Below are 17,185 nucleotides of genomic sequence, written 5' to 3' on the forward strand. Positions count from 1 at the left end.
ACATGGTGAATATGTGACACCCAGCAGCCGTTCCCGTGTGTCAGGAGGACTGAGCAGGACCCAGAGCCCCATCACGGAGCCTCCACCTCACTCACTGATACATGAGAGAAACAATGACCAGAGAATTCTAGAACTCACCAACAAGATCATTCAGCTGCTGACTGGAGAGGTGACTGCTGGGAATGGGACATTATACAGTAACACCAGGGGATGTGTCTGGGTGATGACTGTATCATTGTGTGTGTCAGGTTCCTATAAGGTGTGAGGATGTCACTGTCTATTTGTCGTTGTAGGAGTGGGAGTATTTAGAAGGACACAAGGGTCTGTACAAGGATGTGATGATGGAGAATCACCGGCCCCTCACATCACTGGGTAAGAGGACACTATCATTTATTGTAAAGGAGAGAGCAGTTATGAGGGTCACCCAGATAAACATCATCTGATAACCAGATATAAACAATGTATTCAATTACTGTGTGTTTCCTACAGATGGATCCGGTAACAGAAATACCCCAGAGAGATGTCCTTGTCCTCAGTATTCCCAGGATCATACAGAGGAAAATGACAATATGGCACAGGATTATCAGGTAGATGTATTCTAAAAGTTATTAAACTCTATAAAATGTATAAATAAACTTGAGTTTGTTACTCGGAATCTAATAAAGGTCTAACAAAAATCTTATAAATCTGCTATTATAAAAGTTGTTTCTTTTTAGGATGGAAACCTGATTGATATTAAAGTTGAGTATATAGAGGTAGAAGAAGAGACGTATGTGAGGGGTGATCTGCAGTGTAAGGAGGAGGAAATCCCTACAGATATCAGCACTGGTGAGTAATACACACTAAATACAGACGTCACATATTCTCCTTGTCCCAGCCAATACAACAATCTCTTATTTTACACCCTCCTCTGTCAGTACAGATTAACGTGGAAAAAGTATCTGCTCAGTGGAGGAGTCAGGAGCCATCAGCCCCTATTAGACTCCTGCTCTCCTCCTCACATCATGTTATTGTGCTACCAGCTTGTTTAAGAGTGTTTGAAGTTATATATTTCCCAAACTGAATTAGAGAAATATTTGTGGAAAATAAAAAAAATTGGATTACAGTACTTTCAACTGTAAGATAAAATATTTTTTTTGTATTATTTTCAGCAGATAGACACAATAGCAGGAATACAACAGATGGAATTCCTGTGTTGTCTCCAGATTGCAAAATGGAAGATAACCGCATCAACCGAGATTCTACAGGAGAAAGCAGCATTTTCCCAAATATACATCCAGTTCTTTACAGTGCAGATATATCATCTAATCCCTCTAATCAAGAGGAATGTTCTCTTGATCTGAACTCAAATATTGTTACACATAGTACAGCTCATTCAGGTTGTAGACTGTTTCCATGTTCTGAATGTGGGAAATGTTTTAGCCGTACTATTAATCTTATTAAACATCGGAAGATTCACAAAGGTGAGAAGACATTTTCATGTTCTGACTGTCGAAAAAGGTTTAAAACTAAATCAGATCTTGTTAGACATCAGAGAGTTCACACAGGTGAGAAACCATTTCCATGTTCTGAATGTGGAAAATGTTTTGTACAGAAATCTGATCTTGTTCAACATCAGAGAATTCACACAGGGGAGAAGCCATTTTCATGTTCTGAGTGTGGGAAATGTTTTACACATAAATCATATCTTGTTGAACATCAGAGAATTCACACAGGTGAGAAGCCATTTCCATGTTCTGAATGTGGGAAATGTTTTACACAGAGATCAGTTCTTGTTCAACATCAGAAAATTCATGCAGTAGAAAAGCCATTTTCGTGTCCTCATTGCGCTAGATGTTTTAAACAGAAATCAATTCTTGTTAAACATCAGAAACTTCACACAGATGAGAAGCCATTTTCATGTTCTGATTGTGGGAAATGTTTTGCAGAAATGTCAGTTCTTGTTAAACATCAGAGAATTCACAGTGCTCATAAGAAGCCCTTTCCATGTTCTGAGTGTGAAAAATGTTTTACATATAAATCAGCTCTTGTCCAACATCTGAGAATTCACACAGGTGAAAAACCATTTCCTTGCTCTGAATGTGGGAAATGTTTTACACAAAAATCAATCCTTTTAAGACATGGGCAAACTCACACACAGTTACAGAGGTAGATGTTGGTATGTTTGTAAGTAGACTGTTCAAAGAACAAATCTCATTTTTCATTAAGGGCCTCATTTAGTTAGGAGTAAATACAGCCAGAGTGTGCAATTTTGCACCTTGGCAAAACCATGTTGAGCCTTTGAGGTCAGATTTGGTGTTGGGTGGGCACATTCATAGCTCAACTCTAAGCAGTGTAAAAATAAAGGTGGCCAGTATTTGTGTGCAACATGCAAAAGCGTTCAGTATTTTCACTGCAAAAAAAATGCATTTGCAGCCCTTGGATTGTAACATGGTTTGTCCAGGTGCAGCTATGTACTCTTTTAGCTGGATTTGCTTGTTTCATGATCAAAACATTTGAGACTGTGTATTGTCTGCTATTTTTCTAATTGTCGTATTGATTAGATTTTTTTTTCTGCAAGGTAATGCTGTTTTCCTGGTTAATACACTTTCTCATGTGAGATGTTTGTTATAAAATATTGGAAGCTGTTGGTGACCATTGGTTTGCTAATGTGACCATTTTTATATTTAATGTATATACTTTTGGAATACTCCTTTGACTTTATTGTCTGTTTGTCCTGTGTTCATGTCCTGCAGCTTTTAATGGAATGATGCAAATATAAAAAAAATACTCTCCCCCACCAAAAAAAACATGTTATAGGACAGCAAAACCTGTTTGCAGGTATTTCAGCCAGAGACAATTGCATTGCATTAAATAGTGATTTATTTAAAAATCTCCACAGCACAAACCTTTTTTACCTGGTTTTGACGCTATCGTTTCTGGCTAGAAAGCTGCCTCCATCTTAAAATTGCACTATTAGCGGGTACCGGGATATTTGTGACATTATCCCCTCTGGTTCCTGACGTCATTACGTTTCTTTTAGATGTTTCACAGTGTAGGACAATTTGTCCAGATTTCCAAGGCAACGAGGGACTGATAGAGCTGATTGGTGGAGAGGGCAGATCCCTAGTCATAGATGGTAGATGCTGATGATAGTGGGATAACAGATCAGGCCATTCTCTGACACCATTTTTCTGGGCCAGAGTATTATTGTATATATTTTGTATAGACCTGTGTGATGTTCAATCACATTTCACCTAATTCTCCAGTATTTAGGAAAACTGAGGTGGCTTTGTTAAGGTACCAGTATCCTAAATCTGAATCTACAAGTTTTAATCCCAGCCCTACTCCTAATCCAAGTCTGATTTAAAGTTGGTCCTAAAAGTTCTCTCATCTTCCTCCTGAAATTACCCCTCCCACAGGCTAATTTGTGCCAGTGAAATTGTTTCCCCTCCTGTCTGCACAGTGAAGTGAGGTCTCAATAATCTTTGTAATGGTCCCACTAATGACTTGAAACAGCTCGGCACACATGCAAAAATTTAGAGACTATTTAGTCTAAAACAAGCAAATTAGCTGGTCAAGTCGAGGCATGTTTGATGGCAGTTTTAAGACTGAATTTGCAAAGAAAGTAACACTAGCTAAATGAGCAGTACTTCAAATAATCTTGCCATTAATTCCATAATAGGTTGGAATATAACTTTGCATCATACATAGCTAAATAAAAACAATATTAATAAGGTAGTTCTTTTTCACCGATGATGGCATTGAGCAGCCATGTTTGACGTGCTGTTTTGTTTGTCCTTATTTGTGTATTTTGAGTTGTGTTTTACTCTTTTCTGTAGACCTGTAACTGTTCTGTGCATACTGAAATAAGACATGGTCTTAAAGAATTAGGAGAGGTTTGTGAGAACAGTCTTTGGACAGCTGAACATTTCAGGTCTCTGAAACCACATTCTACACGGTCCTGCAAGTTATAAGATAACGTCTCTATCTCAGAGGGGTCAAGGACACATGACAACACCTTTGTGCAGGATCTCTTTCTAGCCTCTATATGAACCTCCTATATATCCATAAAAACACTACACAGGTAAATAAAGGTCCTAATACTCTAGTATCTAGTATTAGGGTAAAGTTTGCTTGCCTGAATTTACTGTTAGACAAAGGTTTCTAACCATGGAGATTTAGCACATTATATTAGGGTGTGCACCCAAGACGAACATTCATCCATCAATCATTAAACCCCTTTCATCATCATTCTTTATGAACCACCAGCTCACTCTCCTGGGTACGGTGCTGTTTCAAAGATGAAGTGACCATACATCCGTTCTGCACTGTTAGTTGATCTTGAGGAATAGACAATTTCCTCTGACCAAATTTTAAAGGCTCGATGACATGCACGGCATTCTTGGGTGTTAGGTGCTTGTGTTCTGAGCAGACACTTATTGCAGAGCTCTCAACTCTGCCACTCGATAAAAACATATTAAAAAAAGGTTAGGAGGAGGACGTGAGGTCCGACATTGCACCCTGTGTGCACGTCTATGGTTCTACCTAAAGCTGCAGAGATGCAGGGTCCAGACAGCTATCGGCAGTGGTCTTCCAGGTGAGTACCACTGTCCTAGTCTTTGGGGAAACCCTGCTTTTCACTATTGCAGACGGCGTTAATTAATGTTCCACTCCTAATCCTAATATCCTGGCAGCCAAATTTGGAATCCTCTTTACATCAATGTCTACAGGACTTCATTTTTCTGTAAATATTTTAAATTAACTTGGATGCAGTTAATGGACTATTGGGTTGGAATTACTATCTGACCATTGGAATTTGTCTTTCTAATTCATGTAAAACCTTGATTATTTTTCTAAAATACCTTTAAGTCAGTGTAATAGATTTTTATCTTCTGCAATATTTGGTCTTAAAAGAGAGTTGATTATTTTGCTCTGAAATTTATACAGCTGTTTTCTACCTCTCTTACAAGGTTTAATATCATTTCAGTCCTTGTGGTTAATAACCACAAATTCAGGGATGCTTGTTAATCTCAGACCTCCAGTCTAACATATAGTGATATTACACATACAGTATGTATAGTAAGATATAATAAGACATTGGTTACATAACACAGTGTATTATGTGAGAGGAATATATATGTATATATGGATATATGTGTAGAGGTAACATATAGTGATATTACACATACAGTATGTATAGTAAGATATAATAAGACATTAGTTACATAACACACAGTGTATTATGTGAGAGGAATATATATGTATATATAGGATATATGTGTAGAGGTAACATATAGTGATATTACACATATAGTATGTATAGTAAGATATAATAAGACATTGGTAACATAACACAGTGTATTATGTGAGAGGAATATATATGTATATATAGGATATATGTGTAGAGGTAACATATAGTGATATTACACATACAGTATGTATAGTAAGATATAATAAGACATTGGTTACATAACACACAGTGTATTATGTGAGAGAAATATATATGTATATATGGATATATGTGTAGAGGTAACATATAGTGATATTACACATATAGTATGTATAGTATGATATAATAAGACATTGGTTACATAACACAGTGTATTATGTGAGAGGAATATATATGTATATATAGGATATATGTGTAGAGGTAACATATAGTGATATTACACATACAGTATGTATAGTAAGATATAATAAGACATTGGTTATATAACACACAGTGTATTATGTGAGAGGAATATATATGTATATATGGATATATGTGTAGAGGTAACATATAGTGATATTACACATATAGTATGTATAGTATGATATAATAAGACATTGGTTACATAACACAGTGTATTATGTGAGAGGAATATATATGTATATATAGGATATATGTGTAGAGGTAACATATAGTGATATTACACATATAGTATGTATAGTAAGATATAATAAGACATTGGTTACATAACACACAGTGTATTATGTGAGAGGAATATATATGTATATATAGGATATATGTGTAGAGGTAACATATAGTGATATTACACATATAGTATGTATAGTAAGATATAATAAGACATTGGTTACATAACACACAGTGTATTATGTGAGAGGAATATATATGTATATATGGATATATGTGTAGAGGTAACATATAGTGATATTACACATATAGTATGTATAGTAAGATATAATAAGACATTGGTTACATAACACACAGTGTATTATGTGAGAGGAATATATATGTATATATGGGATATATGTGTAGAGGTAACATATAGTGATATTACACATACAGTATGTATAGTAAGATATAATAAGACATTGGTTACATAACACAGTGTATTATGTGAGAGGAATATATATGTATATATGGGATATATGTGTAGAGGTAACATATAGTGATATTACACATATAGTATGTATAGTAAGATATAATAAGACATTGGTTACATAACACACAGTGTATTATGTGAGAGGAATATATATGTATATATGGGATATATGTGTAGAGGTAACATATAGTGATATTACACATACAGTATGTATAGTAAGATATAATAAGACATTGGTTACATAACACACAGTGTATTATGTGAGAGGAATATATATGTATATATAGGATATATGTGTAGAGGTAACATATAGTGATATTACACATATAGTATGTATAGTAAGATATAATAAGACATTGGTTACATAACACAGTGTATTATGTGAGAGGAATATATATGTATATATGGGATATATGTGTAGAGGTAACATATAGTGATATTACACATACAGTATGTATAGTAAGATATAATAAGACATTAGTTACATAACACACAGTGTATTATGTGAGAGGAATATATATGTATATATAGGATATATGTGTAGAGGTAACATATAGTGATATTACACATATAGTATGTATAGTAAGATATAATAAGACATTGGTTACATAACACAGTGTATTATGTGAGAGGAATATATATGTATATATGGGATATATGTGTAGAGGTAACATATAGTGATATTACACATATAGTATGTATAGTAAGATATAATAAGACATTAGTTACATAACACACAGTGTATTATGTGAGAGGAATATATATGTATATATAGGATATATGTGTAGAGGTAACATATAGTGATATTACACATATAGTATGTATAGTAAGATATAATAAGACATTAGTTACATAACACACAGTGTATTATGTGAGAGGAATATATATGTATATATAGGATATATGTGTAGAGGTAACATAGTGATATTAAACATATATATAATCACTGGGTCTCTGAAGAGGTTGAGAACATGTGACGTCAGGGTCATGTGATCTGGATGCGGGGGAGGAGTCCAGCCGGGTATAATTGCAAAAACTACATCGCCCACAATGCTCTGCGCTGTCCCGGCCATTAGCAGTGACGTCATCAGCCAGCGTCTCATCCTGAGAGCCAGAGGTATCCTATATAAATGTATTTCTGTATATAATGTATAGTAATTGTGTCTGTTACTTACTATTCACAGTGTATAATACATAGATACTGTCATTGTTGTTCATTATATATAATATATAGGGATAGTAATTTTCATATCGCATATACAGTATATAATCAATGTACAGTCCCTGTCATTCAGTATATACATTTGTATAATATATAGATATAGTCAGTTATTCATTATATTGAGTGTATAACAAATATAGCCAAAGTCATTCAATATACACAGTGTATAATATATAGATATAATTGTTGTCATTCAATATAGACAGTATGATATATATATAGATATATATATATATATATATATATATATATATATATATATATATATATATATATGTGTGTGTGTGTATATATAGTCACTGTTGTTCAGTATATATAAAATAGAGAGGCATTGTAATTCAGTATATAAACTAAAGATATTGTTACTGAATAATATGTATTATATATATTCTAGACATGGTTATTCAGTAAATAAAATATATTGTTGCTATTATTCTGTATATACAATACTAAAATTTTTTTGCTTAGATTTACCAAACAAATTCTTTTAATTTAATTCTACTTGATTGACAAAATTGTCATTTTTTTTTTTAATATATTTCAATGTTTCCTTGTAAACAACACTATGTAGGTGTCAGGAAGTGGAGGGTCTTGTTGCTGGCTGTCATGCAGGTGACATACATCTGTCCATGTGAGAAGCACAGGTTCTGCAAGCTGCTCACGGCCATTTTTAAGCTTTGTTGATGTTGTTGGCAATACACAGCTGGACGGTGAACTGCAGATGTTTAAAATCCAAGGGGTGGTCGCTGGGTATAAGTGGTCTGCAGACACCGTGCACCCTATTGTGTGTTTATTGCTATTATGTCGGCCCCTCTGATGTGGGGTGTCAGTCGCGTACTTGCAGCTGGGTTTTGTTGTGGGGCTTTGTATTTCAACATAAAGGAGACTACAGTCTTTAGTGTCAGTGTACGAGCAGATATTCCTGGAAGGTTGAGAGAGTTGAAAATTTTCACGTGGTGTTTGACTGAGTCTTCATCACTTGTTGCATTGTCCGCAGGCTCCTATGTCCTTTCCTGGCCAGGTAAATGGTGTAGGCTGTACTCTCATTGATATAGGTGGCAGTGTCATTCTGTGGTGTTAAAAATTTCAGTTTTTAGTGAAACTGTTAAGTTTAATATTATGGGAGTTTTCTCTTTAGGATGAAGGTTTCAAACTTATCTTTCTCATTCCTTTTGGTGGGGACACTGTTTCACCATGTTGTATAGGGGGCACTGTGCTGTTAGTAAGTCACTAATCTACGCGAATACTTTATGCCTCCCTCTCTATGCCCCTTCCGCTAACAGTATTTAGTTTGTATTTTAGTGGCCTTAGTAATAGGGCACCTGTTGTTGTTTCTGCTCGGCAGCAATTTATTTTTATTTAACCTTTATTTTCATTTTAGCGTCTTTGATTTCACTAGTATTGTTCTCTATGAGAACACTGCTTTACTCAGAGCGGGTGCAGGCCCTACTCTGCTGAATCCCGTCTCCCTCTCTCAGCAGGGCTTCCTGAAGGGTCGTCTGGTCAGCTGTACAGAAACAGTGACCAGGGATACAGTGGCTAAAGTGCGGCACAGCCACTGGACTGCAACTCTGGAAGCTGCGGCACTTGAAGGCCCTGTCTGTGCAAATATTGAGGAGGGGACCGGGCTGTCTTTATTTATCAACTCTGGTCATTGTACTCTCTCTACTTAATTATAATAATATATTTTATTAATAAGGCGCCACAAAGGGTCTGGGGTGCTAAACTTGTCATATACAGTAGTACACAATAAATAGACAGCAATGATCTATAACATGTTACATAATATGAAACAAATTGAAAAACAATGTAAAGCCCAGACATACCGATTAAACAAATAATACACATATAACACGGTAGTGTAGATCAAATTAATTACGGAACATTGAGTGAGAGTGATGTTAATGTCCAACGTGAAGTAGGCCTTTGAAAACAGGGCTAGGGAAGCCGGCCAAGAGTTACAGAGGGTGATTGAATAGTAGAAGGAGGAAAGAGGACCCTGCTGGTGAGAGCTTGCATCCTAAAGGCAAGAGGAAGATAGAAATAGGGGGAGCGGAGTTATAGATGAGGTTGGAGATGTAGGGGGGGCATTGGTTGAGAGCTTTGTAGGTGAGGACTTTACATTTTAATTCTGTAGGATACAGAAACCAATGTAGCGACTGGCGGAGAGGGACGGCAGAGATAGAGACGTGGGAGAGAAAAATAAGGCAGGCAGCAGTATTGAGAATAGATTTAAGAGGCTCAAGGCAGGAGTTGGGGAAGCCAGAGAGAAGGAGGTTATAGTAATGGTGAGTGATTACAAAGGAGTGAATAATAGTTTTGGTGGCTTCCATGGTGAGATAGTGCCGGATTTTGGCTATATTTCGGAGGTGGAGGTAGCAGTATTTGGACTGAATGTAAGGTTTGAAGAAGAGGATGTCAACGATGGCTGCTGGGCAGCGGACTTGAGGGACAGAAAAGAGGGTAATGTTATCAACAGAAAGAGAGAGGGTGGGAGCAAAGGGTCCTCTGGAGGGGGGAAACAATTATTTCAGTCTTGGAATTGATGAAATTAAGAAAGCACTGGGACACCCAGGATACAATGGCCGAGAGACAGAAAGAGACAGTAGACTTACTGGAAGGGGAGAGGTCAGGGGAGGAAAGATAGATTTCAGTGTCATAAGCATACAGGTGGTACTGAAGGCCAAAGGAGCTGATGAGATCACCAAGGGAGGAGGTGTAGGAACGGATCCTTGTTTTTTGTTATTACGTACAGACTCTTTTGTCACTGCTCTTGTCCTACTGCTTATGTTGTTGACTACTGACTTTGCTCGGCCACTCTGAGATACCAAGCAGACTCATGAAATATTGACACAGTGAGATAATGATAAGGGACACAGAGATAAAGATATATATTGATTGATAACCTGTAACTGAAGTTAAGTAAAACAGGTACAATGATCTAGTACCGGTAGTGGGGAGACTTTGTAGTGGGAAGGTACGAGGGCACTTGTGACTTGTGTCTAAGTCCACTGGAGACATTTCATATAACTTGTCTGTAGACTGGTCTTTTATACTGATAATAAGAAAAGAGAATAGATTGCTGTATTATGCTACTTAAATGTACAATATGTGATCATTACACATAACGGTAGAAAGAGGCAGCACTGCGTAGCAAAAGTTATAAAAACAGATTCTCAGGTGCAAAACCCTCATGTTCTCGATGTTTGTCTCCCAAGTGAAATCACCAGACATGAATCCTCTAATCAAATACTTAGTGATATTGTGTCCTGTCTTAAATGCAAGATCTTAACATTTTACGTTTTCCTGTGTATAAGTGACTAATACATGTTTTTTTGAATGTTTGAAAACTGTCCTGATCTAAGCTGTGCGGGATACATTCATGCAGGGCTTCTAGTTCCTTCCATTGTTTATTTCACTTTAGATTTGCATTTGGACCTAGCTGTTTCCCAGTATTGGCCTATGGGTCATTATTACCAGTGAAAGTTTTTTATTTTTTATTTTTGCCTGCAGCGGTCACCTCAAGGTCAGCCACGCCCAGAAGGAACAAAGGCCATTCTCAGAGTCCACAGCATGGACACGGACAGGAGTCACATGACTGAGAGAATATTAAACCTCACCCTGGAGATCATCTACCTGCTGACTGGAGAGGTGAGGGATTCTGGGAATATCACAGTGACATCACTATTATCTCTATTAATAAAACATGAACCTGACTGGAGGAGTGAGGGATTCTGGGAATATCACAGTGACATCACTATTATCTCTATTAATAAAACATGAACCTGACTGGAGGAGTGAGGGATTCTGGGAATATCACATTGACATCACTATTATCTCTATTAATAAAACATGAACCTGACTGGAGGAGTGAGGGATTCTGGGAATATCACAGTGATATCACTATTATCTCTATTAATAAAACATGAACCTGACTGGAGAAGTGAGGGATTCTGGGAGTGTGACAGTGGCATCACTAATATCTCTATTAATAAAACATGAACCTGACTGGAGGAGTGAGGGATTCTGGGAATGTCACAGTGACATCACTATTATCTCTATTAATAAAACATGAACCTGACTGGAGAAGTGAGGGATTCTGGGAGTGTCACAGTGGCATCATACATACATACATACATACATACACTGACCTTGTGTAGTAATATAGGAAGCCCAAAGCTATGATTGATATTTATTAATGTTTCTGTCGACATACAGGATTACACAGTTGTGAAGAAAACAACTGATGAATATGTGGCACACAGGAGTCATTCCCATGTTTCAAGACGATGGAACAGAACCCAGAGCCCCATCACGGAGCCTCCACCTCACTCACTGATACATGAGAGAAACAATGACCAGAGGATTCTAGAACTCACCAACAAGATCATTCAGCTGCTGACTGGAGAGGTGACTGCTGGGAATGGGACATTATACAGTAACACCAGGGGATGTGTCTGGGTGATGACTGTATCATTGTGTGTGTCAGGTTCCTATAAGGTGTCGGGATGTCACTGTCTATTTCTCAATGCAGGAATGGGAGTATTTAGAAGGAGACAGAGATATAAAGAAGGAAGTGATTGTGGGGAATCACCAGACCCTCATATCACTGGGTAAGAGAATATTTTTATGGTAAAGGACAGAGCAGTTTTGAGGGCCTCCAAGATACTCACATCATATAAAAAATGTTTTCAGTCACTGTGTGTTTCCTACAGATGGATACAGTAATAGAAATACCCCAGAGAGATGTTCCCGTCTTTATTCACAGGAAAATACAGAGGAAACTCACAGTATCCCACAGGAGTATCAGGTAGATAAAATTGAGGGTCTCCCTATATACCAAAGTGACACTATATGACACTGATCTTATGCACTGTTATTCTTTTTTTTAAACTCAATTTATTGAACATGGATTTTTGGGCTCTTTTAGGATGAAGATCTGATTGATATTAAAGTAGAACATATTGAGGTAGAAGATGAGATGTATATGATAGACAACCAGCAGCGTAAGGAGGAGGAGGACATACCTACAGATATCGGCACAGGTGAGTAATAAACATTAAATACAGAAAAGAGTTACACATTCTCTTTGTTCCGTCTCTTCAGAACCTTTGTATAAACCCGATTAAATATAGTGAGGACAGTTTGTTTGAGCTCCACAAGCCTGAGTGCAATGTATGCTCTTTTGTTTCTGCTACTCTGTTTTCTAACTCTTTAGTTGACTATACTTCAATGATACCATCAACTACTATTTAAAGAATGGGACTCACACCTTTTGACTAGGTGTTTTTTTTTTCTTTTTTTCTTTTTTTTTTAAGATTTGTCTTACGAACAAGTTTCTTCCGTACCTGCTCCATTGGAGGCTGTACAATTACTGGTACCACTTCCAACTTATACATTTAAGGCAGATCCCTGTTTACTTGCCATGTTACTGGCTCCAGACTGTGTTACAGCTCTAGAAATTGCTCATAGTCTTCTCCTACCACTTTGGACTCTGATGCTCTTCCCCAGAAGATGTTGTCTTCAGAAGAATTTTCTGACTAACCTTCTCTTACTCTTCATATCATAAGAACTATCATTCAGCCCTAATGTTGTCAAGGCTTTATTAAATGAGATGCTGGTGACCCAGATCTTCTGCCAGACTCCATATTACTAGATTTATTGATTTCAAGTGTAGGTTTTCAAAGTTCTTAAGCCTTCAAATCTTTCTTTGAAATTGATGACTAAGTATGGACCCAGCATTGTACCAATCCTAATATAGAATTATTCTAAGTCTCTTCATTGCATCGGAAGTCTTATCAAAGATTCGGTGGTGGCCCATTTTTGTTCTCCTACAGGCACTGTAACACACCCATGGTAACATGCCCGTGGTCATCAGGGCACCTAGTTTCGTGTTCAGTTTTCCAGATGATTGTCAGGCAAGAAATCCTCTCTCTTCTCGCTAGTGCCCAGCTGTATCACACATCATTACTCTGTAACACCACTCACTGCTTTGCTCCCTGAAACTGATCTATTATTCAAGCTTGACGCTCTTGGGTTTTCCAAATCATTATAGTAACAACAATGTCCTTGGGTGGGAGCAGTGATTTACTCCCTAACATGTCACATTCATAGATATTGGACACTTCTTCCCACCCAAGAATACAGGCTCAATGTTTTTGATTTTTGAGCCCTTTACCTTCTACTTATTCATTAGTTGGATCTCCTGGATAGTTCTCCTCCACCTCTATTGATACAGATTACCAATGCAACAATGATTGTCCTCTTCGTCTGTGATGGCGAAACCAAAAGTTAGGGTGTGTTTTAGAAAGTGACCCTCCAGTGGAAAAAGCTTCATATGTCCAACGTCAATGGTAGACGTGTCCATCAACAAGAGGGTAATTAAGGGACTCTTCTTGTTGGTGTATCTCTCCTTTTTCCTTGTTTGCTGGGTTTTCTACAGCAAGGCCTGTACAAGTCTCAAGTTTCAGAGTCCAGGTTTTAGTATCAACAGGGGCAAACGCAGGATTTGTAGAGAGGGGGTTACCACACCGCCAGTGGGCGACAAGCACGCGTGGGGGCGTGGCTATAATATTAGACAGTGCTTGGCTGCTCTCCAACTCTCCCTATCTCCATAATATACATGGGCGATGCTGCGTGGACTACTGTTAGGTGCACACAGCTCTCCCTTTTCAAGCAGAGCCGTGTGAAGTGGAAGCAGGGTCCAGCCACCTCAATTATACAGTGCCCCAGGCTTGGAGGGGGTGTCCAGCTACTAGGAAACACCCCCCTCGGTTTGCATATGTATCAAGGAGTCTTTCACAGCATCACTTACCCCTGCACTCTGAAATATACAGTGTAGTTCACACTGTCAGCCACATTCACCGTTCTCTCTGATCAGCTTGGGTTCACGAGGAAGGTTCCTTGCCGTGTTTGACTTTAGGTAGTGATGTATTTCCTTCCAAGTAGATGACACAATTGTTTTTCCATATAAACAACCTGGTCATGCTGCCGCTTATTAGGGGAAGTATGTATTAATAAAGCAAGTGTTTTAAATTCTCCTATCGTCATTAATCATGGCTTTCTTTTTTTTCTCCTCCAAGGCAGCGAATGCCAAGGGGTTAATCCTCACATTCAAGAGTCAGCACTGAAAAGAAAACACAGAGTAGGGTGATCTACAGGGAGTTTCTCTTTAGTATAGAATGTTTTGGTTTTTTTTTTAATTTTCTTAGCTTTGTTCTGTGCAGATCCTCTGCAGGAAAAGAGAGAAGAATTGATGGTGCAAAATTATACAAAAAATAAATAAAATCAACGAGTTACATTATGCTATATAATCACTCCTTCAACCTAACAAACTTAATTGTCCCCCGATCTTCATATTATGCACAGCTATTATCAGTCTCCCATGGATGCTTTCACATTATCAATATATGTATGGAAACATAGAGGAGAAACAATTCTGTTGTTCTTAACCCACCACTTTCTTCCCCCAAGGTAATAAACTTACAAAATAGATTCTTTCAATCACTCAAAGTAAGTATTAAAGTAATTTTATCGTTTTCAAATAAGCATTGCCCAAGCGATTGTATTGTGTTTCCGAAGCACAAGCAATTTATTTAGCAAAAGCAATTTGTTTAGCAGTTCAATAAATAAGTACAATACAGTACAATATAGCCGATACATGATACCTATTAAAGATGTTACATTAAAGCAGGAAAGTATGAAAACACTGAATACATTATATTTTCCTTATAGAGCTTCACCGAGGTCCATGGAACAAAGCAATGCTTACATGTAGCCAGGTTCAGAGAGAGAGAACAAAAAACCAGCATGCTTGTATATACTTGTCCACCTAACACTTAGTAAGGTCTTCATTAGTCCGGTGGTTGATGGCATTCCAGTGCTTTGCAAGTTATAGGTCAGTTCATTTGATCTTTACAAAGGGTGAGGGGAACATCCCCCACCCTATTGTTCCCATGATTTGACTCTGAATGACCAGTTCAAACTGACCCACACAAAGTATTTTTTTTAGCATTAATCTCATATTGCTTGTATCTTGAGATCGCTAGATGCGATCGCTATTCCGTCCACACCGGGTTAATGCTGGTGAAATAAGCTTTAATATGAGACCAAACTCTTTATCTTTTAAAACACCTGAACCATAAAAACCTTTACTACAGTATTATATATGAATAAATATACAATCTAATACATTTTACTAATAAATGAATGTGGATTGGAACCTTAATAAATATGAAATATATAAATAACTAAATGTTGTAGTGTGAGTGTGTGCGTGCGGATTTTACTGCGTGATAGCGCCATGCCCCGTGTAGCGTGGCATAAGGAGTGCAATCTCCCAATAAAACAATATTAACCAATATACTTTTGTTAATCCAATTATACGCCTTTGACATCAGCGACAACCATAATTGAAAAAGGGAGAAGATTGGAATCATCAGATTCATCACCTCTTATAGATAAGAAGAAATGTTATTGTTTATTCTGTAGATACTTCTCAAAATTTAGGACCGTGATTTTTGTTTGTTTATACTCGGAAGTTGGAGTGATGTTTTTTAACCCGATGTATTTATTAACTAATTTGATATTTTATGAATCCAGGTGTCCACACATGTGTGGTAAACTATTGGTAATCCAAGACGTGGAGAATTTAAAATTGAGGCTTAGAATGCACGGCCAACGTTGCATTCACTGTGGTGCATGCGTGTATTGACCTACGGACAAGCCAGAATGAGGCTTGGTTATTTTGATATAGAGGTATGGAATATCTATTTAGATGCGGTGCTTATCTTTATATATCTTGGATATTAAAGATCAGTGTTTTCATCCCCGCATTCCGAGTAGGAGAATATAAGATTTATTCATTTTATGAAGTGGTGAGCTATATTAATTTAACTAGTTTATTTTAAACATTGGATGTCTATATTTTGTATATTTTATCATGAAAATTATTGTCCACGTGAAATATTGTAATCCTGCCGATTGATTTATTGTACTTTTCTTTTTCTTTTTTTTTTGTATATTTGTGTTTTACGAAAAAATTGTATTGAAAGGTCATGTGATTAGAGGATAGGGATATAAATAGAACCTCTGAATTTATCGATACACTACCTTGAAAAAGACTCAATTTGTAGTCGAAACGCGTTGGTGGGTGTACTATTGGAAAAAGACTGCTTATTCTGGACGATAACATCCTTGCCGAGAATCCGCTTGCTGACAACCAGGGTGTACGTTGGTCTAATGTTTACTTGCGAAATGTCTTCTGTTACTCCTGTATGAGCAACTGCAATCCTTGGGGCTGTGACCTGTTTTTCGTAAATAATAGGATTTTTTTTATGTGTGTATGTATGACAAATGAAACTGTGAGAATTTTTTAAACGCACTACGCTAGGTCCTGTATATTTTTCTCTTTGCATGACATCTATGAACCAAGGTGAAACTAGTCCCTTTGCTTCTGGGGAGTTAAATTATCTCGATTTTCATCACAAGCACCTATTACGTGAACATTGAAAGAATCTAATTCAGGTAATAATCTAATTAAGTCCATTACCTTGGGGGAAGGAAGTGTTGTTTCTCCTCTATGTTTCCAGACATATATTGATAATGGTAAAGCATCCATAGGAAAATGATAATAGCTGTGCATAATATGAAGATC

The 17,185-nt window shown here is 37.1% G+C and overlaps 1 protein-coding gene across 1 annotated transcript in view; it reads left to right on the forward strand.

Annotated features, from left to right (window-relative positions):
• Window positions 1-17,185, forward strand: part of LOC142095484 (uncharacterized) — a 108,703-nt gene that overhangs the window by 76,046 nt on the left and 15,472 nt on the right. The window contains 9 exon segments of the mRNA XM_075178429.1: window positions 270-372; window positions 490-587; window positions 717-828; window positions 1,152-2,148; window positions 8,912-9,074; window positions 11,044-11,181; window positions 11,749-12,143; window positions 12,226-12,340; window positions 12,461-12,575. Coding sequence (XP_075034530.1) covers window positions 270-372; window positions 490-587; window positions 717-828; window positions 1,152-2,148; window positions 8,912-9,074; window positions 11,044-11,181; window positions 11,749-12,143; window positions 12,226-12,340; window positions 12,461-12,575 — 2,236 coding nt within the window.

This window comes from Mixophyes fleayi, chromosome 6, assembly GCF_038048845.1.
Source record: "Mixophyes fleayi isolate aMixFle1 chromosome 6, aMixFle1.hap1, whole genome shotgun sequence".
In the NCBI taxonomy this organism is placed as follows: domain Eukaryota; kingdom Metazoa; phylum Chordata; class Amphibia; order Anura; family Limnodynastidae; genus Mixophyes; species Mixophyes fleayi.